This window comes from Rattus norvegicus, chromosome 3 (assembly GCF_021556685.1).
Source record: "Rattus norvegicus strain SHRSP/BbbUtx chromosome 3, alternate assembly SHRSP_T2T, whole genome shotgun sequence".
Classification (NCBI taxonomy): domain Eukaryota; kingdom Metazoa; phylum Chordata; class Mammalia; order Rodentia; family Muridae; genus Rattus; species Rattus norvegicus.
Genome location: NC_141536.1, coordinates 107,573,855 through 107,599,998, shown reverse-complemented (window position 1 = coordinate 107,599,998; position 26,144 = coordinate 107,573,855). Strand labels below are relative to the sequence as shown.

General features: G+C 43.9%; 1 protein-coding gene across 3 annotated transcripts in view; it reads left to right on the top strand.

The window, feature by feature from the left end:
- The first annotated feature begins 766 nt into the window (after window positions 1–766).
- Tgm7 (transglutaminase 7) overlaps window positions 767–26,144 on the top strand; it is a 34,983-nt gene continuing 9,605 nt past the window's right edge. The window contains exons 1-6 of one of the 3 annotated variants that reach the window (XM_087655183.1): window positions 767–859; window positions 19,658–19,840; window positions 20,678–20,923; window positions 22,219–22,337; window positions 23,829–23,957; window positions 24,044–24,221. In XM_087655183.1, coding sequence (XP_087511309.1) covers window positions 22,266–22,337; window positions 23,829–23,957; window positions 24,044–24,221 — 379 coding nt within the window. In that variant the 5' untranslated portion in view covers window positions 767–859; window positions 19,658–19,840; window positions 20,678–20,923; window positions 22,219–22,265. Of the gene's footprint in view, window positions 860–5,937; window positions 6,259–11,672; window positions 11,752–19,657; window positions 19,841–20,677; window positions 20,924–22,218; window positions 22,338–23,828; window positions 23,958–24,043; window positions 24,222–26,144 lie in introns of those variants that run through there. The other 2 variants (XM_087655182.1, XM_087655181.1) reach the window with 2 other exon arrangements.

The window sequence follows — 26,144 nt, the reverse complement described above, 5'->3', positions numbered from 1 at the left end:
GTTTTGAAGCTAGGAAGTTTGCTTAGCGGCACATCACCTGGTTACCACTCAGCCTTAAAGCCTTGCTGAGACCAGCACAAGGCATTCCAGGCACCGTGTCTTAAGCTAAAATACCAACCACCATAGTTGCACACTGTGTCCTTTCAGGATACCGTGTTTACAAAGAAAGGAGACTTCTCATCGCCCCACTTCTGACAAACGCCAGGACTTATGGGCTGGAGAGATCTTGGTTCCTAACTTCCTTGTCATGTGGTTCACACCTGTCTGTAACTTTGGTGCCAGGGGAGGGAGCTACCTGCTTCACCTGCAATCACATGCCCACACATATCTATATATATTAAAAATAATAAAAATGAATCTTTTAAAATACTGTAGCTTTCTTTGCCTGTGGAGAAAGTCCACTGAGCTCATTCATTTGCAATTAGTTATGGGGTCATGAGGGGGTCACAGGGAAAGATGGAGGCAGAACCAGACCAAACTGTTTGTAGATGTTATGAAGTTCTTTTTCTGAGCCTCTAACAAGTGTCCAAGAATAAAGACGTGGCTTGCCTGTAGCTTCCGGTAAGGGTTGAAACAGTGGCACAGCATCCAGCCAACTGCTGTCCTGGCCTCTTGCCTAGGACAGGGGTTTGGTTAGCCTAGGTTAGCAAACAGCCACACCTTACCATAATGATTTTTTTGTCTGTTCCGACCAACAAAAATCCCAGCCAGAATAATCATTAACAACATTGAAAACTGACTCATAATGATCTCAGCCTGATTTCTTGTCAGGTTCTGAATAAACTTTCCATCACCTAGTCTGATTGTTTTTCTTCTGGCTTACAAGTTGTTCTGGGAGTTTCTTGGGTTCATTCATCAGGTAAGCCAAGCTGTCTTCAAACAATAGGCTGGGGATTGTCAGATGGCTGGCAGAGTCTCTGTGCCTGTGACAAGGACTTAGGAACCCTGGAGCCTTGGGATGGGGATCAGGGATGGAAACGCCATTCATCAAGAGATCAGAGGGGTCTTTTATCACAGACAAAAGTTGTTCGCAGAAGTACCGTGTGTCCTGTTGAAGTTTTTCAGTTACAGGATATATCTGGATAGCAGCAAGCTGACCAGAGAGACACAGTTCTTTTCTCATACATTTTGTTTTATTAATTTTTCCTTGTTTATGATTTGAGGATTTCATGAATGTATCATATTTGTATCATGTCCACCTGCCCCTCCCTGTTCAGGTTGTCCTCTGTCCTGCCCCTAACCTGACTTTATGATCTTCTGAAGTCATTTTTGTCACACATGTAACTCACGGAGTCCAATGGGTGCCACTCATATTTGCATGACTTAGGGATGGCTTAAGATTGAGACCTCGGCACAGAAAACAACAATAACCACTGGTTCTCCTCCCTCAGCAGTCACGGCCTGTAGCTCTTCGTCTGGGAGTGGGGCCTTGTGGAATTTTCCTTCATCTATGTTGGCTGGCATGTTCTTTGTGAGTCTTATGCAGGCAGCCATATTGCTGCACGTTCCTGGGAGCAGCACTCTTGTCCAGAAGACACTATCATGCAACAGTCCTGGTCCTCGGGATTTACACCCCTCATTTCCATGGGCACCCCTCTGCCACCCGTCCTCTGTTTTCAATGAGTGGTGGATCTCCTAGTCTCTGCTGCAAAAAAAACTTTTATGAGGGGTGGGAGCTGCACTTATCTATAGGAATAAGCATGAGTATTTAGAAGGTGACTGACACCGTTACTTCAGTGATGCCATACAGGGAGGTCAGAGAGCCATATCTTTTGTGGAGAATGGGTAAGGCCCTTCAAGTCACACAGCAGATAAAAAGATGACAATTTAAGAACCTGGACTCACCTGTGTGACCTGAGAGAAGTCGCATAATCTCTCTGGATAGTTGTTTGTTTTTATTTAAATCTGAAAAATGGGTATGACAGTTTAGTTGTTTTGTTTATTGTTTGTTTTCGCTTTATTTTGTTTTCTTTGGCCAACTTGACACAAGTTAGGTTCATGTGGGAAGAGGGAACTTCATTTGAGAAAATGCCTTTATCAGAGTGGCCTGAAGGCAAATGTGTGGGGTATCTTCCTGATTAATGATTGATATGGGAGAGCCTAATCCAATGTAGGCAGTACCAGGCCTGGGCTAGTGGTCCTGTATAATGAAAGATGCAAACAGGCCACGGGTAGCAAGCTCTTAGGCAGCATGACTTCTGCTTCAGGTTCTACCTCCAGGTCACTGCCTTGAGGGCCTGCTCTGACTTCCTTCATGATGGACTAATGCTATAAGGCCTATATTATATGACTCCATTTGTTTGTGGTATCAAAACAATAAGTTCATAGATACAGGCAACAGATGAGTGGTTTCCTGTGACTGGTGGGATGGGAGGAATGTAAAAAGATAGTTTAATGGGTACGTAGTTCCTGTAGGGCATGGTGAAGATGTTCTAGAAGTAGATATGGTGGCAATTGCATAATGTTTTCAATGTGCTACATTCCATTTATATGTATACACTGTCAAGTTATTGAGATAAGCTTATTATTGTGTTAACACTAGGTGCTCTCAGGCTGGTCACTGCTATGGTCATATGAAGTTTAGTCCTTTGAGGACCCTAGAGGTGCCAAGTGAACATATTTCAGAATGGCTTCCCTAATGGAAACCAGAAAGAGTGTTTACCAACAAATCTCAGATGCCAGTGGTTAAGGTTTGCTCATAGGGGTGTGTGTTAATTTCCTTTAATTTTTTTGTGGATGTTTTTGGAAGGGTTAGAGAGAGACAGGATCTTCCTGTATCGCCCAGCCTGGCCTTAACTTCTTGTTGTAATACATTTTTACGCTTCGCCAATACCCTCTCCTTTCTAAGTTTGAACAGGTTGAATGCCTAGCAGGTAGGAATCCTGCAGTAGAATATGAGATATTCCTGATGAAAGTGTGCTGTCAGGTCACAGCTACAGTTAAGGTAGGTCAAAGGTCAGACACAATACATCCTCCAAATCCTACCCACACAGACGAATAGACTAGGAAGTACGAGGGAAGGAGAGAACAGGAAGGAAGCTCAGCGGTGGCCACTCCCCGAGGTTCGCTTGTGATCAAGGTCCATTGCCTTGTGTTTTTAAAGCAGCTTTGTCTGCAACGCGTTCTCTCATTCTTCACCACAGTGTCAAGTGCTCAAGTTTCCTTCCTTGCAATACATATTTTATTGGTAAATTGTCATGTGTTGTTTGAGCTGGCTGAGCTGGCTCTGGACCAGGGTTAGCTCTACAGGTGTAGCCCCAAGAGTGTTTATTTCGAAGACACCCTTTTGACAAGAAGAAATGGAGTAAAACAGCCCAAGACTGGAAACGCTGGTTCCTTGGGAGCATCTGCTTGTAAAGCATTTTCAACAGAGATTACTACTCTTTATTCTGTGACATAAAAATGTCCTCAGTGGGAAAAAGAAGCCAGAATTTCAGCCGTGAGAAGCTCATCCATGGAGATAAAGTTCCACTGGGGACTCTAGATGGCTTTCTTAACTTCTCTGCTTGGTTGGAACCCTTGCTCATCCCCTGTTCATGCTAAGAAACTGTTTATTCTTCTTCCTCCAACCCCTCGCACAAGAGGAAAATGCTGGGCTAGCATATCATCTCTCCTGGTACCCACTTTCCCAGAAACCTACTCACAAATGCCCACCCAGGAACTCAGCTTTTTTTTTAAACCTTATACAGACAAAATCCCAACCCCTAACTCGCCCTGAGCCCAGGACCCATAAAATCCCCTTGCTTTAGCCAAGGCTTATGACTCCATCGACCTCCATCTGTGAGATGGGTGGACTTACCCCAGAGCTGCCTCTCAATAAATCTGCATTGATTTGTCTTGAATTGACTACTGTTGATTTGACTTGAATTGGCTCATTCTATCAGTGGAGAAACCTACTGTTCTCCACTTGGCTTTTGCTGGATATTCTATGATGTCTCCATTGTTGGCCCCTCAATCAGGACACATCAGTAACCTCAGCTGGTGTTGAAAGATGACTTGTTGATGGTTTTTTCTGGCCATCTGCTGTTTCGATCTGCTACTTGCTACTTGTTCTGTTACTTTTGCTTGTTATATACTCAACAAACTTACTTATTCAAACGAAAAGTGTGGTTCTCACAGAGTACTGTCTTCATGGCTGAAAACACCCAGTTTCTCTAGAGGAAAATGTTTCTGGTCGCATCAGGATGTCCGGTGAATCAGAGGCCCTACTTTGTCTCTACCTAGCAGCTTTAATTCTGCTCCCACTTTTCTTCCACATCCAATTTAGAATCAGTTTACTTTTAAATTGTTATTTATTTACTTTGTGCCTATGAATATTTCATTTGCATGCATGTATGTGTACCACATGTGCCTGTTGGATCCCAGGAAATTGGGGTTACAGATGGTTGTGAGCCATTATGTGGGTGCTGAGAATCGAACCCAGGTCCTTTATAATAAGAACAAGTGCTCTTAACCATTGAGCCATCTTTCCGGTCCCTGGTTTACTTTTTTTTTTTTTTCCTGGTTTACTTTTAAATCTGATTGCTTTTAATCATTCAAAGACTCTTGCCAATTAGTACCTCAGTCTCTGGTCAAGTTAACTTCCAAGTTTTTCCATGGTCACACAGTGAAAGATGACCAGCACTAACTCCATTTTGTCTTCCTCAACACAAGGGCCTTTATGTTTAGCTCTATACGCTGTTTCAAGAGATTCATATTGATGTGGACATTTGGAAAAGGAAAAGAAAAAGAAAGAGAAAGGAAAGGGGGAAAGAATGTTTCTTTTTGGACTCTCTTTGTTGATAAGAGTTCTAGGTGTTTTCTCCAGATCTGATTTCTACCTGATAATGTAACTGATCTGATGCTCTGTGAGCTTTCTTTCCTTACTGTTTTATTCTTTTATCTTGGCTTGCTATATACTTAGTAAAGTCACTCATTCACAACCCAAAGTATGGCTGTCATAGACAATCCTCTGAAGTGTACCAAATATCCTTTCAGCTGCTCTCTGCCTCTTGATGTCCTAAAAATTCTCATTTACTGATTATTGCTTGTAAAATACGTTATTGATTTTTTTTTTAAAAAAAAAGAATGAAAACAAAGTCTTGCCAAAGGAATCAAGGCTCAATTTTGTCTTGATTCTTTGTCTCCGTTTCCTATATAGCCTCCAAGGGCAGGCATGCACATGGTATACATGTACAAGCAGACAACAACAACAACAACAACAACACACACACACACACACATGACAATATAAATAGATCTTTCAAAATTATTTTTAAACCCATTGCTATTAGAAAAAAACTAAAATGAAGTCTAGAGTGTGCCTTAACTCACATTGGCCGTCTCTCTCTTCCAAGTGCTAACTTGTTGTTGTTTTTTTCCTTCGACCCTGGTTGTGCAGCTATTTGCTCGAGCACAAAAGCTCCTTCTCAGCTTAGCATCTCAGAATCTTTGAAGTTCTGACGATGGCTGTCTCTCTCTTTGAGATATTCTCTAAAGGAATTCCCAGTAAATCACAGTTCCCATTACACTGCCCCAAGCACACCTTTCTAACCAGATGTATCCATCTATGCCTACTTGTGCCTGAAGAGCTCATGACAGGTACGCACTAAGTGTTTGTGGAATCAATGCATGAAATGCATGGGAAGTGTGAGAATATTTGCCAAAACAAGCTCATGAGGTTGTTGGTAGCAAAATTAGGAATTGAGGTCTATCCTAGGATTTATATGCCAAAACTGGGGAAAACTCCATCATTTTCAAAGGGCAAAACAGCACCCTAAGCATGGTGAACATCTATAGTCCCAGCATTCAAATGAGTAATCCAAGTTGGAGGCCAACCTGGGCTACATAGAGACATTGTGCCTTTAAAAAATTCCAGTAGAAAAAAATGACAGAGAAGAGGATCATGGGAATGAACCACAGCTGTAGTTCTTGGCTACTGATTATTAAAACAAGCTTGAAGACCTAGGGTGTCCGAATTGACACCATGGCAAAGACAGGATAAGTGCAGGCCCTCATAAGGAAGGAACCTTTTTCAGGAATAGAACCCAAGAGTCAACTGCAGGGGCTCAAGAGCTTGTTTTGGGTAAAGGGCGTGGCTAGTTTCATCACAACTCCTCCTGCTTGCATTCTGGTCTATAGAACTGTAAACCTCCCAGGTCCAGGGACTTGGCTGAAGACCAGCATCCTGGAGCCAAAGAACTCATCCTTAAAGAGTGGGGTTTAAGGGTTTGTTCTACAATCAGCTGCTGTGCAAACAAGATTGATCAGCAAACAGAAGTAAGTGATTACGGGGGTTCTCTGGGACTTCCAGGAAAGGGGGACCCTGGGGAGCTAGTTCTACCGGAGAAAGATTGGTAGTGTTACAATTCACATGTCCTAGAAAGCTGGCTTTATTTTGTAGACTGCTCAGACTGTTGGGTGGGCTTGACTGAGTGAACATACAGAAGCCTGGGAGAAGGGAAGACAAAGCATAAGACGGAAGCTATTCAGAGCCTGGCAGGAAGGACACTGGTGCTTCAAGACAGACAATGGCCTGGACTATCCTGGGCTATCCAGAGAAAGTGTCTGTGAGGAGGTGATATCTCAGACCAGCCGGAGAAGGCAAGAGTGATCAGGTTGAGAATGGCTTGGGAGAGACTTTAGTTGGGGAGATTAATGAAGATCAGCAAGACAGTGAGAGAGAAGATCAAAAGCAATGTGGCTGGAGATACGGACATAGTAAGGGAGCCTCCAGGCTGAGTTAAATGCAAGAGCGACACAAGAGTTAGAGCCGGGCAAGCCACTGCCGCTAGGAGGTGTAAATTCCTAAGAACAATCAATAACAAAGGAGGAGGAGGCTGGGCTACAGACCAAGTCAAATTCTCCTTGGCTTGGAATGTCTGTGAATGGCTAGCAGCAACTCTTGACATATTCTCTAACACAATATGAATCTCGGAATGTGGAGGATCATAGATCTTTATGATTTATTTTTATTTCTTAATTATATGTATGAATGGGATAGTGCAGTGAGTGCAGGCATCTGTGCAGGCCAAGAGGCATCAGATCTGGAGCTGGAGTTACAGGCAGATGTGAGCCATTGGATATGGATGCTGGGAACCGAACTTGGGTCCTCTGCCAAATTCAGTGTGTGCTCTTAACCACTGAGCCATTTCTCCAGTCCCAAATCCCCCTCTATCACCAATGGAAGTGCTTAGTGTTCAGGAAACACTTCAGGGCTCCTACGACATCATTTGATGTTGCAAGCAACCCCATGAACAGGGCATTGGTGTTAGTTTCATTTTGCATGCTAATGTGTGGCTCGGTGAGACTAACGTGCTTAAGCTCAATTAACTTCATTAGCTCAGAGAGGCAGGAGGATGATCCTGAACCAGGCTCTCCAAATCACAATTCTGAGCTGTTCCTTTGACCACATCACCATCAAATAGTAGGTTCCACTCAACTAATGGACTTTCATAATATTTACAGGGGTACGGAATAAATGCATTTGGGGTTGGTGAGTAGAGTCAATGAGTTTGATCTTGTACCCTCTGAATTGGAAGGGACTGTGAGATCTTCGAAATGAAAGAGACATGGCGTAGATATAAGGGTGTGGAGCTAGGGAAGGGTTTCAGTGTGTCTATACAAGACAGAGCTTGCTGTCTTGTTTTGTTGAAAACCTAGTAGATTACTTTACCCAGCAGACTTGAGCACTACCAACATGGCGATAATTCTGTCTTTTTATTCTGAAAGTTTATTTAAAAGCTTTATTGAATGGGGCATTTTAAAAAGAGTTATTTTTGTATGTCTGTATTTTGCTGGCATGTATGTATGTGAGCTGTGCACATCCAAGACCCAAAGAGGCCTGCAGAAGATGTCAGATTCAACAGGAACTGGAGTGACAGAGGACTGTGAGCCACCACATGGGTACTAGGACAGCTCTGGCAAGATGTGAAGACCACTGAGCCATCTCTCCAGCTGCCTAGAATGTGTGGTCTAGGAAAAAATACATAGTGCGAAATGAATATGTCAAGGCCGGTTTAAGAACAGAATCTGAGGGGCTAGGAATGTGGCTTGGGGTTAGAGCAGTCGCCCAGCATGCATAAGGGTTCAATCTTTAGCCCTGAAAATAGAAAACAGGATTTGTGCTGCTATGGGTATAATAAGCATGATTTAGTTCTAGATCCCAAGTCAATTAAAAAGTAGTTTTCCTATGTAACCGCCTAGCAAGGGGACCAGGTAGAGAAGTGGCATGAACGTAAGATATTGGCGTAGGCTGGGGACACTTTGTAAAGGTTTGCAAAAGTTTGATTTCTTTTATCGTCACAGCTACAGAACTCTGAAGTCCAAATAGCAGGACGAGTAACTCTGACTTTGCAAGTCTGCAGCTCCCTCTTTTCTCTTCTCACTGAAACACTGGCTTTATGGGGTGGGCGTGGCTTGCAGTGGCATCTCCCAAGGCAAGTTCGCTGTTACCACTCTGCTAACCTTGCTCACCCTGCGCTTCTGGCTGGAAAACCTTTCTCACTCTGTCTCTTTTAAAAAAAAAATGTCTTCATCCTTCTTCCACAGGCATACATACCACAGACAGCAGCACCTTCCAGAGCTCCCCCCAGCACTCTGGCATATTTTCTATTTGCACTTGGCCGAGTCCAGGCTTGTAGATTCTGTGTACACTGCAGTAGTGAAAAGTGAGACACTCTGCCTTATAGTGGGGACTTGGGGTTGACCAAATGGAAATTCCCCAACTAAGCCAGATAATAATGCTGTGTTCTCTTTAATTTATACATAGGAAAACCTCTTCTCTGCTTTGCCTTGGTCTATTTTTTTGTTGCTGTAACTGAATTTGACAAGCTGAGAAATTTACAAATCAGAGTTTATTTTTTTAAATCTATTTCTTTGGTTTTTCTAGACAGGTTTCTCTATGTAGCCTTAGCTGTCCTGGATCTCACTCCGTAGATCAGGCTGTCCTTGAACTCACAGAAATCCACCTGCCTCTGCTTCCCAAGTGCTGGGACTAAAGGCATATGCTATCATTGCCTGGTTCAGAAAGTTATTCAACTTTTATTTCCTGGGCTGAGGTCTGTGCCTGGGTGATGATCTTCCTGATGGTGGCCATGATGCAGAGTCTTGGTCTAGAGCTTCAAATGTTCAAAGAGATACATCCACAAGACAGACCCACTCAGTGATAACCCATGAATGAGCCCATTCATTTATTAGTGGGTTAATCTATTCATGGCAGAACCTTGGTGCCTACATTCCCAAAGCTGACCTCTGGTTTTCCACATGCACGCACACACACACACACACACACACACACACACACACACACACACACACAGGTGGATGCACATAAGCATGCACATACATGCATAGTCAAAAACATCTTTACTATAGATTCAGAATGTCCTTACAAAATTATGTATAAAAGTTCTGTCTTCCTCAAAATACATATATTTCTACTACACAATATTCTTAAATTTGGGAGCAGTGGCACATCCCTGTAATCCCAAATCTTGAGAGGTTGAGACACAGGGAGTGTGAGTTCAAGGTTAGCCTAGGCTACATAGTGACTCAGAAACTACCCATACCTTTCCTCCAAGAAAAAAGATAAAAGTATTCTTTATATCAGTAACTAGTTATTCTTTTGAGCTAACATAGAGTAATTTTAATAAAATAAAGCCTGTGGATATTCAGAAAATACTTGACAGTGAGTGATTTTATTTTTATTAATTTTTAATTAAAAAAATTTTTTTTGACTTTTTGAGACTGGATTTTGCCGTGTAACTGAGCCCTGGCTGTCCTGGAGTTGCTCTGTGGACCAGGCTGGCCTCAAACCCACTGGGATCTGCCTGCCTCTGCCTTACAAGTGCTGGGATTAAAGGCATGTGCCGCCATACCTGGCTGGTGGTAAGTGATTTGACATGTGTGATTATGTACTACTTTCTTAATACACTTCACACATTAAAGTAGGAAGGGAATGTGGCAGGAAGCTGTAATTAAGATAGGTGTAGGAATTTTCAGTGAGTCACACAGATTAATCCAGGGAATTACATAAGTCTTATACACACTTGACAAGAATCAGTAAACCTGTAAAGTCTTTGTTTTCTCACAATGCTTAGTGTCCAATTGCAGTTCTCTAGGGATGTGTAGTAGAGAATCTGCTTCTTTTTAAATTGTCAGTCCAGTACAAATATACATATACACACCACAAACATATACACACATTACACACGCTCACACACATATACCACAAACATATACATATTACACACACATATATACTACATACACCATAAACACATACACACATTACACACCCTCACACACATATACCACAAACATATACACATCACACACATATATACATATACATTACACAAATATATACACACATTATACACACATACACCACATAAACATATACACCCATTGTATACACCATACACATATACACACACCATACAAACATATACACACATTACACACACCACCCACACATATATACACATACATAACATAAACAGAGACATATACATTCACACATATACCACACAAACATATATGCACATAACACGTACACTATACATGCACACTATACACACCACATACACACACACTACACACACACACACACTATACACACACACACACACTACACACACACACACACTCACAGCTGCCATGGCTTTCTTTCTTATTTTCTTACTTAAACATTGTTTCCTTCTTTTCCTCAATTATTCATTCGTTTGCTGTGTGAGCACGTGAGTGGAGAACTGCGTGTGCTGAGGGAAGAGGGAAGAGGATAATTTATGAGAGCTGGTTCTCTCTGCATCTCTCATGTCTTGGGGATCTAACTCAGGCTGCCAGGTTGACAGCAAGTACTTTTACATACTAAGTTGTCTGGATGGCCCTCTATTTATCTATCATTAAACGTCCTTAGATTTGTTTTTTATTTGGTGTGCATGGGGGACAGTCAGTGTGGAGGTCACAGGATGACTTATGGGAGTCAGGTCCATCCTTCTGCAGTGTGGGTCCTGGTCCTACTGAGCCTGATGTTTTGTTTCTTTCTTAATTAAAACATCTTCTGCACTGACTGTAGAGCTTCCTTTTTACTCAGTGAAATATAAGAAAAGGTCATAATTATTCTTAGATATTCTGTTTCTTATAACATCTTTTTAAATCAGGCGTATCTGGGCAAATAGCTAAACATCATTTTTGTCTTTACTCCTACTAGTTACCAACCTATCAGAGCCATTTCTCCCTGTCCCTGGACACTTTAATCTCCTGGACAGTTCACCTTTTCCCTATGTTTTGTTCTTCTTCAGTGTGCAAAGTTCTCTGGGTCCTAATGGGATGCACAGCTCTGTGACTGTCTGTTTGTTACTTTCCGTGGGCCTCTATGTTTTCCGATCATCCCTGTCCCAACACTGACACTGCTGGGTGATGCCAGCCTAGAGGGCTGAGACTGTGACCCTGAGTCTGGCTATGACAGAAGAACTCACAGACAGACTGAAGCTGTCTTTGCCTTCACCTGGCACTTTACAGCTTAACGAGGCCACAGGATCAAACCCCTCAGCAAGCGTTTCAAAGGCTTAAGACAGAGCTTCTTTCCTTAAGCTACAAGGCACCTGGAACAACGGGAAATTTCAGGGAAGGGATGGGAGGAGGAGGAAGTGATGGCCCCACCCGGCTCCATGATGGAAGGACTTAATACTCAGAGAGGCATCAGGACCAGAACCCTAATGCTGGCCACTTGAAGGGCCTTGACTGACCTGAGGAAAATGGATCCTGGTGAGTACTGGCAATCTCTTTAACTTTTATGAGGTGTTAAGTTCAGAGAGGGAGGAAAGGGAGGAGTGCAGAGAAGACCAGAGAGTCTGAAGTGGTCACGCATGGCTCACTGTGGAGTTTGTCTCTTTCCTCTTCTTTCCCTACCTTCATTTGGATCTTGGAACCCATTCATACAGTCATCCATTTCTTGAAGCTGTAAACCATCTTGCATTTAAAGTTCAGAGCTGGAATGGCTTTGGGAACTCCAAGGAGGACAGGACATATAAGCACAGCTTATTTAATAAACATGTTAATTAGTTACTGTCTCTTACTGGTGGACACTTATCTTTTAGTATTCATGCTTACAAAACCATGCAATGGATGCCCTGTTGGTGGAATTTTGCAAGGATGTACAGAAGTATTTTATATGCAAAACTTCTAAAAGAATAAATGTTGGAGCAAGGACAATGTCCACTTAAAGTTTTGATGGGCATCAACTGATGTTCAGTCTGCTGAGTTTATAGTCTTACTCTATGAGGCAGCCCATCTCCATAAGCTCTGAACAAAACAGGGGATTGATTCAAGCACTGTCAATAGGCCAAAGGCGAATCTTATTATGACTTTAGTTTGCATTTTATGAGTATGACAAGATGACTCTTTCTTTCATATTTATAGCTAATTTTATAAATGAGCTGAAAGACTCAATGATTTAACCTGTGCAGTCAACCCAGGAACTGCTTTCTGGTCCATAGCAGCTATTGAAACTACCAGGTTTGGGGTATAAACAATTAAGCAGTGACATAGTCACCATTAGGCAAAAACATTTCAAGGAGGCAGTAAGTGATTTATTGAAAATTAGGTGGCTCCGAGCCTAAGTAACTGCAGACTATGGAAGAGAGCAGGTAGGTCCTGGGGCCAGTTACGTTCCAGTCTACTAAGCTACCTGAGGGCTTCAGCACTTTTTATTTATTTGACTGTTTTTGTCTTATTGGTAATTTGAGACAGGGTCTCAGGTAGCTCAGGCTGTCCTCAAACTTACTATGTTTCTGAGGGTAACCTAGAACTTCTGATCTTATTACTTAACCTCTCCAGTACTAGGATTACAAGCAGATTCCACCACATCCCAATGATGCTGGGAATTGACCCCAGTGCATGCTAGGCTGCTGCTCTATCAACTGAGCCTCATCCAGTGCCCCAGCTTCTGGATTCTTTGGTACCTTTGAATAATGGAATGGAAATGGAACTGTGGTTTTTCATCACTGTTTGGCCCCCTTGGGTCCTACAGAGAAGCCTGGATTGGGGGATGGCTCCCCAGTTCTTCTAGTAGAGCAGCTCCTTTAAGGTCTGTTCATTTCTTTACTCGTAAAAAAATTAACACACACACACACACACACACACACACACACACACACACACAATGTAGGTGGCTGTCTAGAAGGAAGGAGTCATCTGATCTAGGACCACCTTCCAGGCAAAGAACTAGGTTGTTTAGTCAAACTGAGTTTAAACTACTAAGTAGGTAGCATGGGACAAGTTATTTAACTTTGCTAATCATCTTTCTATTTACCTGTCATGTGGAGTTAGTTACAGCTCTTGGACAATTAGTTGTAGGGATAGAAGGAGATCGTGTACAGAAATCTTGGAGACCTCCTAACACTCAGATACCAGCTACAGACAACTACTGTGGCAGGGACAATGTTTTTAAGGCCGTGGAATTTTGCTTGGAAAACTGGTGTGGTGGAGACACAAAGAGCTTCAGGGAGGGTCAGGGTTGTCTAGACATGGGCATGGTCCGTTTGGAGGCCACTGTGTGAGAAAGTCAGAGTTACTTTATGAGGGTCCAGGAGACAAGATGGGAGTCTGTTTGAGCTACACTCTAGAGAATTCTGGATCTTTGACCAAGACATTTGGATAACTTTTGAGTTAAAAGAAAATTTAACTTGGGGTTGGGTATTTAGCTCAGTGGTAGAGCGCTTGCCTAGAAAGCACAAGGCCCTGGGTTCGGTCCCCAGCTCCGAAAAAAAGAAAAAAGAAAAAAAAAAAAAAAGAAAATTTAACTTTCTCACACTTAAATACCCACAGAACATTCTGGTAATCTCACTACATAGGAATTACTTTATCAGTTTGTAATCTTTGTAAGCTTTAAATTGTAATATTTCTCATTTAAAAAAACTGAAGAAATGAAGAGTGTAGAGTGCATCAAAATTGTCAAATCACTATAATGACAATAGTTGGGGAAAGCAAGCAAGCTAGTGCAGTCACAGAGTGAGGCAGAACGAAAGCTCAAATCCACCTGGAGTTTGGTGGCAGAGGCCAGTTCTCCTGCTGGCTGTACCATAAGGAACTTACCTTTAGTGTCTCTACCTGAAGCATCCCTTGGCAATGAATTCCTTTGCTGCCTTTGGTCTTCACCTACACTTGCCGGGGCCTTAGGAAGCCCTGCAAATCAAATGATTTCAACATGTATTTATTAACTGTCACACGCCATGGCGACTGGTCCCTGGTACACATGGGTGGTCCCTTTCCTGCTCTTCCCATCCCCTGTATTTAAGTCCCCATTAGCCTGTGACTTAGATCGTTGCAACAGAAGTCTTGCTGCCATTGGCTCCACCCTTGGCTTTTTCCCCTCTCTGGGCTAAACACCACAGCTAAACTAATCCCGATGTACAGCTTTGATGAGTAGCTTCTGTTCATAAACCCATCCTTAATCAAAGCAACACTTCCCGAGTATAGAAATGCCTGTTCAAAAACAAAAGCTGATAAACTGAAAAAACTTGAAGGAATGAAACTTTTCCTATAATTATCAGTACCTTTAGTTTTACTTTTGGCATCTGGGGGATGATTTCCCCTTATTCTTTGACCGTGTGTGTGTGTGTGTGTGTGTGTGTGTGTGTGTGTGTGTGTGTGTGTATAAGCACATGTTTGCACTCATGTCTGTGCATGCACAGGCAGAGGTTACAGTGTGACACTGGGTGTTTTGATCACTCTCCACCTCATACATTAAGACGGGGTCTTTCACTGAACCCACTGAACTTGCTCATTCCTCTAGTCTGGCTTGCCAGCTTGTTCCATGGACCCCCCCTTCCCTAAAAGGTCTGTTTGAATTTTATATTCCCATTATCATATATGAGACAATCTACTTTTGCATGTCTTCAGCAAATAGGGTATTGTTATTATTTGCAATATTTTAATAGATGGCATGGTTGTTTTGGTTTGTATTTAGTTGTAATCTGAGTAAGGTCCTAGCTGTAACGTTTATAGCCGCTTGTACATGTTTTGAACTACGTTGGACCCCTTGACTGTCCTTCTGATGCTGCACTCCTTGAAGTTCAAGTGCACAAGCACCCATCCACTCAGCAAGCATGATTTAGCACCTGGTTACCAGGGGAGGCAGGAGACGGTGAAGACTAAGGACGGACTCCGGAGCGGGCCTGCTTGGGCTTCAATTCTAGTTCTGGCCAAAACATTCCTTCATGTCACGAACAATATTAACACTCCATCAGAGAGGATTTTTGAGATATAAATGATTTTTGGACATGAACAGTGGATTGACTTGCAGTAAAACTTCCCTTAACACAAGCATGGTTTTCTAAAATGCCCCATTCCAGACATGGGGGAACCCAGGTTCAAGAGGACCAAGGTCTCTGCTTTTGTGGGGCTAACTCTAGATGCTATGCTGTCCTCTTCAGAAAATAAAGGTGTTGTCAAAGCAACAGTCATAGGGTGGGGCATATTCAGTGGCCAAAGAAAGACTCAAGCGTGATTGTGATTTCCTCAGAACCAAGACCCAAACGGAGGGAGGCAGCCCGGCCCGAGAGTAGGACGGCTTGGGTTTTGGTTTCTCGAGAATTCCTCCTAGGCAGACAACTGTTTTAATTTCTCCTCCCATCCCTTTTTTAAGGCTGATAATACATCCGGATATAATTTCATCCTTTTACTCTTGTCATTGTGTTAATGGAGTAAGCGCCAGGAGTCTTGTGTCTGAGGCTCGCCTCTCCTCTTATTCACACCATTAACTCCAATGGGCCCACATCCAAGTCAGGCCTTGTGGGTGCTGACGTGTTTTTCTAATTGATTCTACTGGATTTCCTGCATTGTTGAGCTTCTTCCTGATTCTCTCAGCTTCCCTTTCTGGCTTCTTTGGGAACCTTTCCTTTTATTCTAAGTCATGTCTCCTTGACATGAAAAGCCCTTGGGTGAGCCAACACATAATTATGTTTCGTGGACTTAAAGAAAGCTTAAGAGTCTGGTGGTGAATGTATTTCTTCACACATGCAGCCTTGGGCCTGAGAGAAGGCACCTTCCCTCTCTCCTTTGCTTCCCAAACTGGAAGAGGCCTGGGGAAAGGGAGCCGGCTGCCCTTAGGAACTGTGCTCTAGAAGTGGACAGACAACAGCCAGGAAAGAGTGTCTTATCCCTGTTCTGTCTTGTGAAGCACAGGTAAGGGCTCCTGGGGCCCTTCACTCCTCTTCAAGATACATTAACTTTCAAGGTAGTTGGGCCTCTGGAAGGCACAGGGTGGAGCACCTTCTTAGTAAGCTCAGGGGTCTTGGCATAACCATTTCAGGTCCCTCAAAAATGTGAGATGTAGTCAGTTACCTTCTAACAGGATCTGGACTTTCAAACTTCACCATGACCCATAATTTACACTGCAACTCTTACAAAAGAAAAAAAGTCCAAGCTTTTACTGTGGTCCAGGTTTTGTGATATTGTCTATCCTGTTTGTCTTATTGGTCACCTTTCTGTACACAAGTGTGTATGTGTGTGTGTGTGTGTGTGTGTGTGTGTGTGTGTGTGTGTGTGTGTGTGGGTCACTTGAATATTAAGCACACAAGTGAGGGTTAAAGGACAACTTTTAAGGAGTCAGTTCTCTCCTTCTGGCATGTAGGTCCCTGGGGTCTTACCTAGGTTACTGTCAGTTGCATCAACCCCCCCTTTCCTTGGTTACACTAGATCCCATAACTGGTGTTGCTAAAATTCTGTCACAGCGGAAGACATAAGCAGCATCCACCTCTTCTCCTAAAACTAAAATCCTAGTAACAAACTGAGACAGGATTCTGACAAAGTTCACTCTGGGGAACCAATGAGTTTATTGGGTTTCCTTACAGGGCACAGGTGAGAGGTTACTTTCAGGGGTGTGTGTGCTCCTCCTTGAACGGGCCACACCTTACCAGCAACATAGATGAAGCCCTGCCCCAGTCTTCCTTCACTTATATACCATAGCCCTTTCAGGAGGCCACATACAACTAAGGAGCAAGGAGTGGCTGGAGACCCAGATGAGGGTCTCCTGACCCTCCTCACTTTTCCAGAGGGGGTGTCAACAGTCATCAAAGCCCACCCGGAGTAAATGACTCTTTCATAAACAGGCACTGCTGAACTCCCTAGGAGAGTGGTTGTTTGGCTTGGAGGATAGTCATTTGAAACCTGCTAATAGGTTGGATTTGTTAGAGGGAAAACCTAATGGATCTCTGTTGACAATAAATGGAATAGGAACAGCAGCAGCAGGAACAACAGACAAATCCAAAGTGGGCCACTTACTGCTCAGAGTGACTAAGAATTACCAGATACTTTTGTGAGACCGAGGTCCGAACAAATACCTCACAGGATGAAATAAGACCAAAACAGAAAACATACCTTGCAGAGCTAGAAGAGTTCTCTTTATAGTTAAAACAGTTCACTTGGCGCTAAATTTTTTTCATATTTATTAACTTGAGTATTTCTTATTTACGTTTCGATTGTTATTCCCCTTTCCGGTTTCTGGGCCAACATCCCCCTAGCCCCTCCACCTCTCCTTCTCTATGGGTGTTCCCCTCCCCATCCTCCCCCCATTACCGCCCTCCCCCCAACAATCACGTTCACTGGGGGTTCAGTCTTGGCAGGACCAAGGGCTTCTCCTTCCACTGGTGCCCTTACTACGCTATTCATTGCTACCTATGAGGTTGGAGTCCAGGGTCAGTCCATGTATAGTCTTTGGGTAGTGGCTTAGTCCCTGGAAGCTCTGGTTGCTTGGCATTGTTGTACATATGGGGTCTCAAGCCCCTTCAAGCTCTTTCAGTCCTTTCTCTGATTCCTTCAACAGGGGTCCCGTTCTTAGTTCAGTGGTTTAATGATGGCATTTGCCTATGTATTTGCTGTATTATGGCTGTGTCTCTCAGGAGAGATCTACATCCGGTTCCTGTCAGCCTTTACCTCTTTGCTTCATCCTTCTTATCTACACTGGTGGCTGTATATGTATGGGTCAAATGTGGGGCAGGCTCTGAATGGGTGTTCCTTCTGCCACTGTTCTAAACTTTGCCTCCCTATTCCCTGCCAAGGGTATTCTTGTTCCCCTTTTAAAGAAGGAGTGAAGCATTTGCATTTTGGTCATCCTTCTTGAGTTTCATGTGTTCTGTGCATCTAGGGTAATTCAAGCATTTGGACTAATAGCCACTTATCAATGAGTGCATACCATGTGCGTTTTTCTGTGATTGGGTTACCTCACTCAGGATGATATTTTCCAGTTCCATCCATTTGCCTATGAATTTCATAAAGTCATTGTTTTTGATAGCTGAGTAATATTCCATTGTGTAGATGTATCATATTTTCTGTATCCATTCTTCTGTTGAAGGGCATCTGGGTTCTTTCCAGCTTCTGGCTATTATAAATAAGGCTGCTATGAACATAGTGGAGCATGTGCCTTTGTTATATGTTGGGGCATCTTTTGGGTATATGCCCAAGAGAGGTATAGCTGGGTCCTCAGGTAGCTCAATGTCCAATTTTCTGAGGAACCTCCAGACTGATTTCCAGAATGGTTGTACCAGTCTGCAATCCCACCAACAATGGAGGAGTGTTCCTCTTTCTCCACATCCTCACCAGCATTTGCTGTCACCTGAGTTTTTGATCTTTTGGTGCTAAAATTTAACTAAGAGGTAAGTCCTATGTTAGACCTCCCACAAATCCTTGCTAATTAAGGCCTCTATTTGCAATCAAGAGCAAGTTCTTGGTCTGATGCAGGCTGCCTGTACTCACTGATTACTCACTGATGTAATCTTTGCCTGTAGCTCCCATTTACCGTCCCCCTTTTAACTCGATGTATATCTTTGTCTTTTTATCTTATCCTTTTATCAATGAAAAAACTGCCAACTCTCTCACCCCCTTATCTTCTCTATAAAAAGAATTCAAGAAGCCAGCAGGGGCTGCTCTATGACTTCAGGGAGATGGTGGCTGGCCAGCCTAGAGTGCACTCAAATACAGCTTACTTCGATTTGGACCCTCCTTGACTCAGTCCAGGGCTAACACTTTCTCTTTGTGTGTGGCTTGGTGCAGAGGTTCCCACGCATGCATCCTTACTGAAGGCCGATATAAACCCTATTAAATAGGAAACATGATCATCTCCCCATTTTTCAGATGAGCACACTAATGTCTAGGACTATTAGGTGACCTGTCCAAGCAACTTGTCAAGGTGACAGCCTAGAGCTGACTCACTGTAGAAGCTATACACTTGTTTACTGTACTAGGAGAATCTTACAACCATATATAACCACAATGCCTTCTTCATAGACCTGAAATAAAACTGAGAATCAGAAAATAAGTCCCAGGTAGTCCCACCCCCATACTTCAAAGCAGGGACTTGCCTTATAGCAGGTGTCCAGCTTACAGACAGCTCATTGACTTCATTCATATGAAATCCCAATATGTTATTCCTAAACCAGCAGGATGATAGAAAGAGTGGCTTTCCATTATCTGGGATCCACTTTGTCCTCTGGGACACCAATCCTCCAGCTCCGGTGTCTCCAGTATGGATTTTCCTCCGTATCCCTGGCTAGGACCTGCTGAATTGTCCTGAGGTTATCCTGGAATTAGGAGGCAGAGAGGTTCGTGCAGGCAGGTTCCATATAAATGACTCCAAGTGTCTCGGCTGAGCAGTGACCTGTCCTCCCTCCCCAAGTGGCAGCCTTGGAGCTCAGGTCTGTGGAACTGCAGATCCCCAGGAACAACAAGGACCACCACACCCAGGATTTGGGCTCATCAAAGCTCATTCTGCGCCGCGGCCAGATCTTCATCTTAACGATAGTCTTCAGTCGACCTTTCCAGCCCCAAAAGGACCACCTCACCTTTGTGGCTGAGACAGGTAAGCTCCCTCTGCCCTCAGGTTCCTCAGCTTCCCTCAAAACAGGAAGTTCACTTGGGGGAGGGGCTCTTGCCTCCAGTCTCTGAGGTGCCCTCCCCTCTCTTCTGGGTCCCCCAAGACCCTTATACCAGTACTGTTGGTCCTGTTAAGGAAATGCTTGTCCGGTGCAGCAAACTGTTTCGTTTTAGCCCAACAGCCAACTTATAAGTACACAGAATAGCATAAGACTCTCTAGGCCTCATTTTAATTCTCAAAGAAGACTAAGTTGGCACCACCAGGCTCTCATTTTACAGAGTGGAAATGGGAAAACAAACATACAAAGAATACCAAAAAACAAAGGCCCAGAGATTTCTTTTGTTTTTGTTTTGTTTTGTTTTTCTTTTTTGAGACAGGGTTTCTCTGTGTAGCCTCGGATGTCCTGGAAGTTTCTATGTAGAACAGGCTGGCCTTGAACCCAGAGATCTGCCTGCCTCTGCCTCCTGACTGCAGGGATTAGGATTATATGCCACACTACCCATCTGAGGCCCCCAAAATCTTAAGTGTCAGTGAAAGCCTTAAACCAAAGGGCTTTGGCAAATTTTGGGAGAAGATACGGTTTCTGTCAGAGCACAGGGAATCACACACCACATTTATTTTACCATTTTTAAAAATTATTACTTTTAAGTGTGTGTGCTCACACACTGGGAGGCATCAGATCCTTTGGAGAAGTTACATGAATTCTGGGAACCAAACTCAGGTCCTCTGCAAGAGCAGTGTGTATGCTGGGCCACCATCCCTCCAGCTCCATCACACAGACTTTTGAGCCTTCCTCTGGGATCCTCTTTCTCTCCTACTCAGGACCAGAACCCACAGAGCTTCTGGGGACCCGAGCTACTTTCTTCCTCGTCCAGACCCGACCTGAGAACGTCTGGAGTGCTTCTGACTTCGTGATTGACAGCAACTCTCTCCAAGTCTCCATTTTCTCACCGGCGAGTGCGGTCATTGGCCACTACACACTGAAGCTAGAGATCTCCCGGGACCAGGGTCCTGGTGTGACCTACCCCCTGGGGAATTTCATTTTGCTTTTTAACCCATGGAGTACAGGTAGGGCTTGCTCCCAGCTTGTATAGCTAACTCGACGCATTGGAAAGGTTCTTTCTGGTTCTTCTGGCAAAGTCTGGTAGACGATCATCGAATATCTGTGCAATGTATTACTATGTGCTGAAACAAAAAATTGACTTTGTGTACATGTGCACCTACATGTGTGAAGGTCAGCTTGTGTGTGTGTGCACCTACATGTGTGAAGGTCAGCTTGTGTGTGTGTGCACCTACATGTGTGAAGGTCACCTTGTGTGAGTTGTTTTTCTCCTTCGAGCATGTGGGTCTCAGGGCTGGTCCTCAGGTTACCAGGGTTAGCAGTAAGTACCTTTACCTGCTCAATTCTCTTACAAGCCCTAAACATCTTTTTAAATTTTTTTCTTTTGTGATATGGGGGTCTTGCTGAGTTGTTTAGGTTGGTCTTAAATTCACAATCCTCTGTCTTGGCCTCCTGAGTGTTGGAATTATAGGCATTCTGCACCAGACCTGCCTGCAGCAATCACTTATAAGGCTTTTTGTTTGTTTTGTTTTGCCTTGTTCTGAGATGGGCCTTCATCACATGCCCTACTGGCCTAGGACTCACTCTGTGGACTCACAGGTTATTTTTAAATTCATAGAAATCCACCTGCATCTGCCCCCTCATGCTGGGATTAAAGTGTGCAACACCATATCTGATCCCACAGAGAGTTTTTTTTTAAGTGGTTTATTTATGTTTATTTCATGTGCATTGGTGTTTTGCCTGAATGCCTGTGTGAGGCTATCAGTATCCCTGGTACTGGAGTTACAGATGCGAGCTGCCATGTGGGTGTTGGGAATTGGATCTAGGTCTTCTGGAAGAGCAGCCAGCGCTCTTAACCACCGAGCCAGCTCTACAGCCTCCCACAAAGAATTTTTAATAACATGATGAAAATATCCATATTGTAACATTGAGATAATTTTGAAAGTGGAATTCGATTTGCTTCTAACTACTTACACACACGCATATGGCAAGAAAATGGAATATATTATAATGTAATGCTGGGTATTTCTAAGTAGTGGGAATGAGTGACTTTTTCCTGTAGTTTCCAAAAGTCTGAAATAATCTTATCATTTCATAATCTATATTTTTATAGCAAAGATTTTGTTGCTAGCCTCTGGAGACGCTGGATTTTAAGAGGATCTAGTTTTAATCTCTGTTGCCCGCAGTCAGCCATTGACTTTCTGTTTCAGAAAGATGTTATTACTTTTATGCTGCTTTTATTTCATGCTTGTCTTTTCCCTTGTGAGTTTCTCTTTTCTTTCCTTTCCTCCTTCCTGCCCAGAGGATGATGTCTACCTGCCCAGCGAAGCACTGCTGCGGGAGTATATCATGTGTGACTATGGCTTTGTTTACAAGGGTCAAGCAAATTCCATCACCTCCAGGCCTTGGAACTACGGGCAGGTAACACCACCTCCTGGAGGGGGGAGGGGCTTGTTGGGGCTGTGAGCTAACGAAGGGCTCTGCGTGAGGTGCTGGCCAATTCCCCATCCAATACGAGGGCAAGCAAAGAGAAGACGGCTTTCCTTTCAAGGTTTTTAATGCTTTATTAAGAAAGCACGATGAAAGTGAACCTACGACTGTAATAAATGTTACATTTATTACCGGCCCTACTATGACCAGTTACCAGCCCTACTAGGGGCAGGTTTATGACAAGCCTTGCATTCTTCTATGATTTGAAAGCAACAGCCCGTGAACCAATATCTCCTACCACTTCATTTGGAAACAACTTTTTTGTGTATGGGTGTTTTGTCTGAATGTATGTCCGTGAACCATGCGTGTGCCTGGCACCTAAGGAAACAGAAAAAGGTGATGAGTCCCTGAGACTAGAGTTGAGTATCTCTGTTTTCCTCCTAATCCTTCTATCTCCCAAATATTTAAAACTGGACTACTATATTTATTTAACAAGCTTTAATGGCAAAATAACTGAGCAGTATTACTCTATTAAAGGTGTCATCCTCCTTAGCAAAGGTGCACCACCACCTCCTGGCTTGGTTATGTTTTTTAAGGTGGGTTCTCCCTGCCGTGGTTTCCCAGGTTAGCCTTTAACTTCCCGTAGAGCACAGCCCGGCCTTAAGTGTGAAATCCCCATCTCTGTGCTGCAACACTCCCATTCTTGTATAACTCACCATGAAAGATACTTTCCATGCTTTAAAACTGTTGGGAAGAATTTTAAAGAAACACTATTTTGAGACTTTAGACAGAGTGTGAAGTTCAAATCTTGGTATCTATATCCTGTTGTTGCCCTGTGTCACGTGCGCCAGCCTCTCACAGATAAGGTAGATGTTGGGGTGGGACAGCTCAGAGTCCAGGATCTGGGCCTGGGTAGAAGCTGAGTTGGTCAGCTCTCCAGCTGTCCTGTGCTCAGGCCACCAGGGCCAGCTCTCCTGTGCGGCCCAGGTGTGGTGCAGGGCCAGCTCTCACGAGTGCCGCAGCAGGCAAGCTGCTCTATCATTTTCAGTCTGGGGCTTCAAAACCCTTCTCTCCCATTTTCTCAAATCATTTGCATTTCCATCAAGAGTCACACAGCTTAATTATTTGCACTTAAGAGCACTGGCTGCTCTTTTAGAGGACCTGAGTTCAGTTCCCAGCACCCACATGGCAGATTACAACTGTTTGTAACTGGAGTTCCAGGGGATCTGACACCCTCACACAGACCTACATACAGGCAAAACACTAATACACACGAAATATAAACCAATAAACAGATAAGACTTCTGATCCTAGTACATTTTCTTTGATTTGCATCCGAAATGTGATTGTGTCTCTTGGTAAAGGCCCCAATGTCCCCATCTCACAAACACATCCCCCCCTTAAAAGCTTGTTAAGGCCCAAGTTCCTGGACTCTACACATTTTTGCTTTTCTCTGATTTCACCCTTGAAATGACTTGCAAGTTTGAAGAGGACATCGTTGATATCTGCTTTGAGATCTTGAACAAGAGCCTGTATTTTCTAAAGAACCCATCCAAAGACCATTCTCAGAGAAACGACGTGGTGTATGTATGCAGGGTGGTAAGCGCTATGGTAAGAACAGAAGCTTCCTGCCCCTGCCTGAGGACGGCCTGAGCATCTCCTGAATGTTGTACAAACTACCTGTCTGCTCTTTGCAGATCAACAGCAATGACGACAGTGGTGTGCTTCAGGGGAACTGGGGAGAGGATTACTCCCAGGGCACCAGCCCTCTGGAATGGAATGGCAGCGTGGCCATCTTGCGGCAGTGGTCGGCCAGGGGAGGACAGCCTGTGAAATATGGACAGTGTTGGGTCTTTGCCTCTGTTATGTGCACGGGTGAGTGAAGTCTCACCCACTGACTCCTTCTGACTTCCCCTTTAGACCAGGCTATGAAAATACTTACCCTCAGAGTCCATTGCAGCCATTAAGTGTCTGGAGCTCACCAATGGCCCATAGCTAAGGAGCGGTGTGCACATGAGTTCTTTACCTGCACACTAACTTTACCTCCAGGGGATGATCTTTGCAGTCTTTTCACGATTTCTTTGTGAAGACTATTAACAGTGCATACCTGAGCTGGGTGTGGCGGGGCATGCTTCTATTCCTACCATTTGAGAGGTGGAGACAGCTGGATTCTGAGCTTCCTTGGCTACATAAGGAGTTAGGCTAACCTACACTAGGTGAGAGATAGACGACAGACAGACAAAATGGTGGTCATTTGGGTAGAACAACTTGTAGTCCTCACAAAAGGCAGAACACTTTTTCCCATGACCTGCTCAGCTCAAGGTGAGTCTGCAGTGGGCCAACAGCTGGATGTGCAAGCAGAAACTTCCCAGATACCCTAACCGCACACCTAGACCTCCCCGAGAGACTCTCCTTACAATTAGGGCTTTGCTGCCTTGCTAACTACTTTTGAGGACCAGGGACACTTTACTCAATTGAGTGCATTCTCAACTGTTTAGAGTTCAGTGCCAAATTCTTGGCCCAAATATCTGGAAAGATGAAGAGACTAGAGTACCTGTCTCCCCCATGCAAAGCAGAGAGCTTCCGCAGGACGGGGTGGGAGATAGGGTGAGAACAGGTTACTGTTTATGACTCTCTGAGGGGAAGCATAGTCTTACAGTTATGTTCTGGGGCCTCAGATGAGAGATATAAATCTGAGCAGACATCAGGAGACCTTATCAGCTTACTCGTGAGCTGAGGCTGAGGCTACTCTGGCCTCCTGTAGCCTTCTGCCTTGGCCTGGAACGTCCTTAGCGGTAGCCAGGTGGGCAATATTGAGTTCACCTTGGACCTTCCAATTCTAGGAGGAGCAGCAAAAGGACTAGATCCATGGCTTGGCCCCCTCTCCAAGCCCTTCTGACCTCACAGGCCACAGAGTAATGGGGATGTTCAATAGAGAGGACCTAGGCTGCCTTTGGCTGCCTGCAGGCCAGCTCTGAGTCCGTGCACCCTGCAGGTTTGTGGAAAGTCCAGGCACAGTGTTGGAGACGACACCCAACTACTGACAGGTGGTTCTGCTGGGGGCCGGTCAGTGCGTAGAGACAGAAAGACTCTTATTCTTATTCCTTTTACTTAAAAACAAACAAAACAACTTTGTGACTTTCCCAGCAACTCCGTTAGACACTGCCTGCCCTCCTAGCAACAGTGGGTAGGAGAGGGACATCTTTTAAACTTACCATACTGACAGGGGTGAGGACCTAGTCCCAAGACTTGCTCAGCTCTTGAATACACCTACTGGTTGTAGGCAGTTAGTAGGTGTGTAAGCATGGGATAATGTCTGCTTTGGGCAAATGTGGCTGTGAAATCATAGCTTTATGTACCATCCTGAGGAACCACAAGAGGGAGCTGTTGGCTTAGCAAAGACGGTAAGTAGTTCCTAATCTCTGATGTCATCCATGCATCTCTGCAATGGAATGAATGTTCTATCTATAACCACTCTCTTACTTATTTGTTTAGCTATTCATATAGGATGCAGTGCTGAGGAACGAACACAGAACCTTGTGCACGCTGGACAAGCACCGCCATGGAGCTCCATCCCCAGCCCTCTAATTTCTTTCTTTCAACTCTTTTAAGTAGAATGACAGATTCACAATTTCAGAATTGAAAGTCAAGCAGTTCAACTGTTCACTTACTTACAAGGAGACTAATCAGAGAAGTTAACTTATTCCAGCTCACATAATTTCTCTTCTGAAACTGGTCAAACTTCTTTTTTTCCTTTTAAAATTCTCATATGTTTTGGTCTCATTACTTTTAACTTGG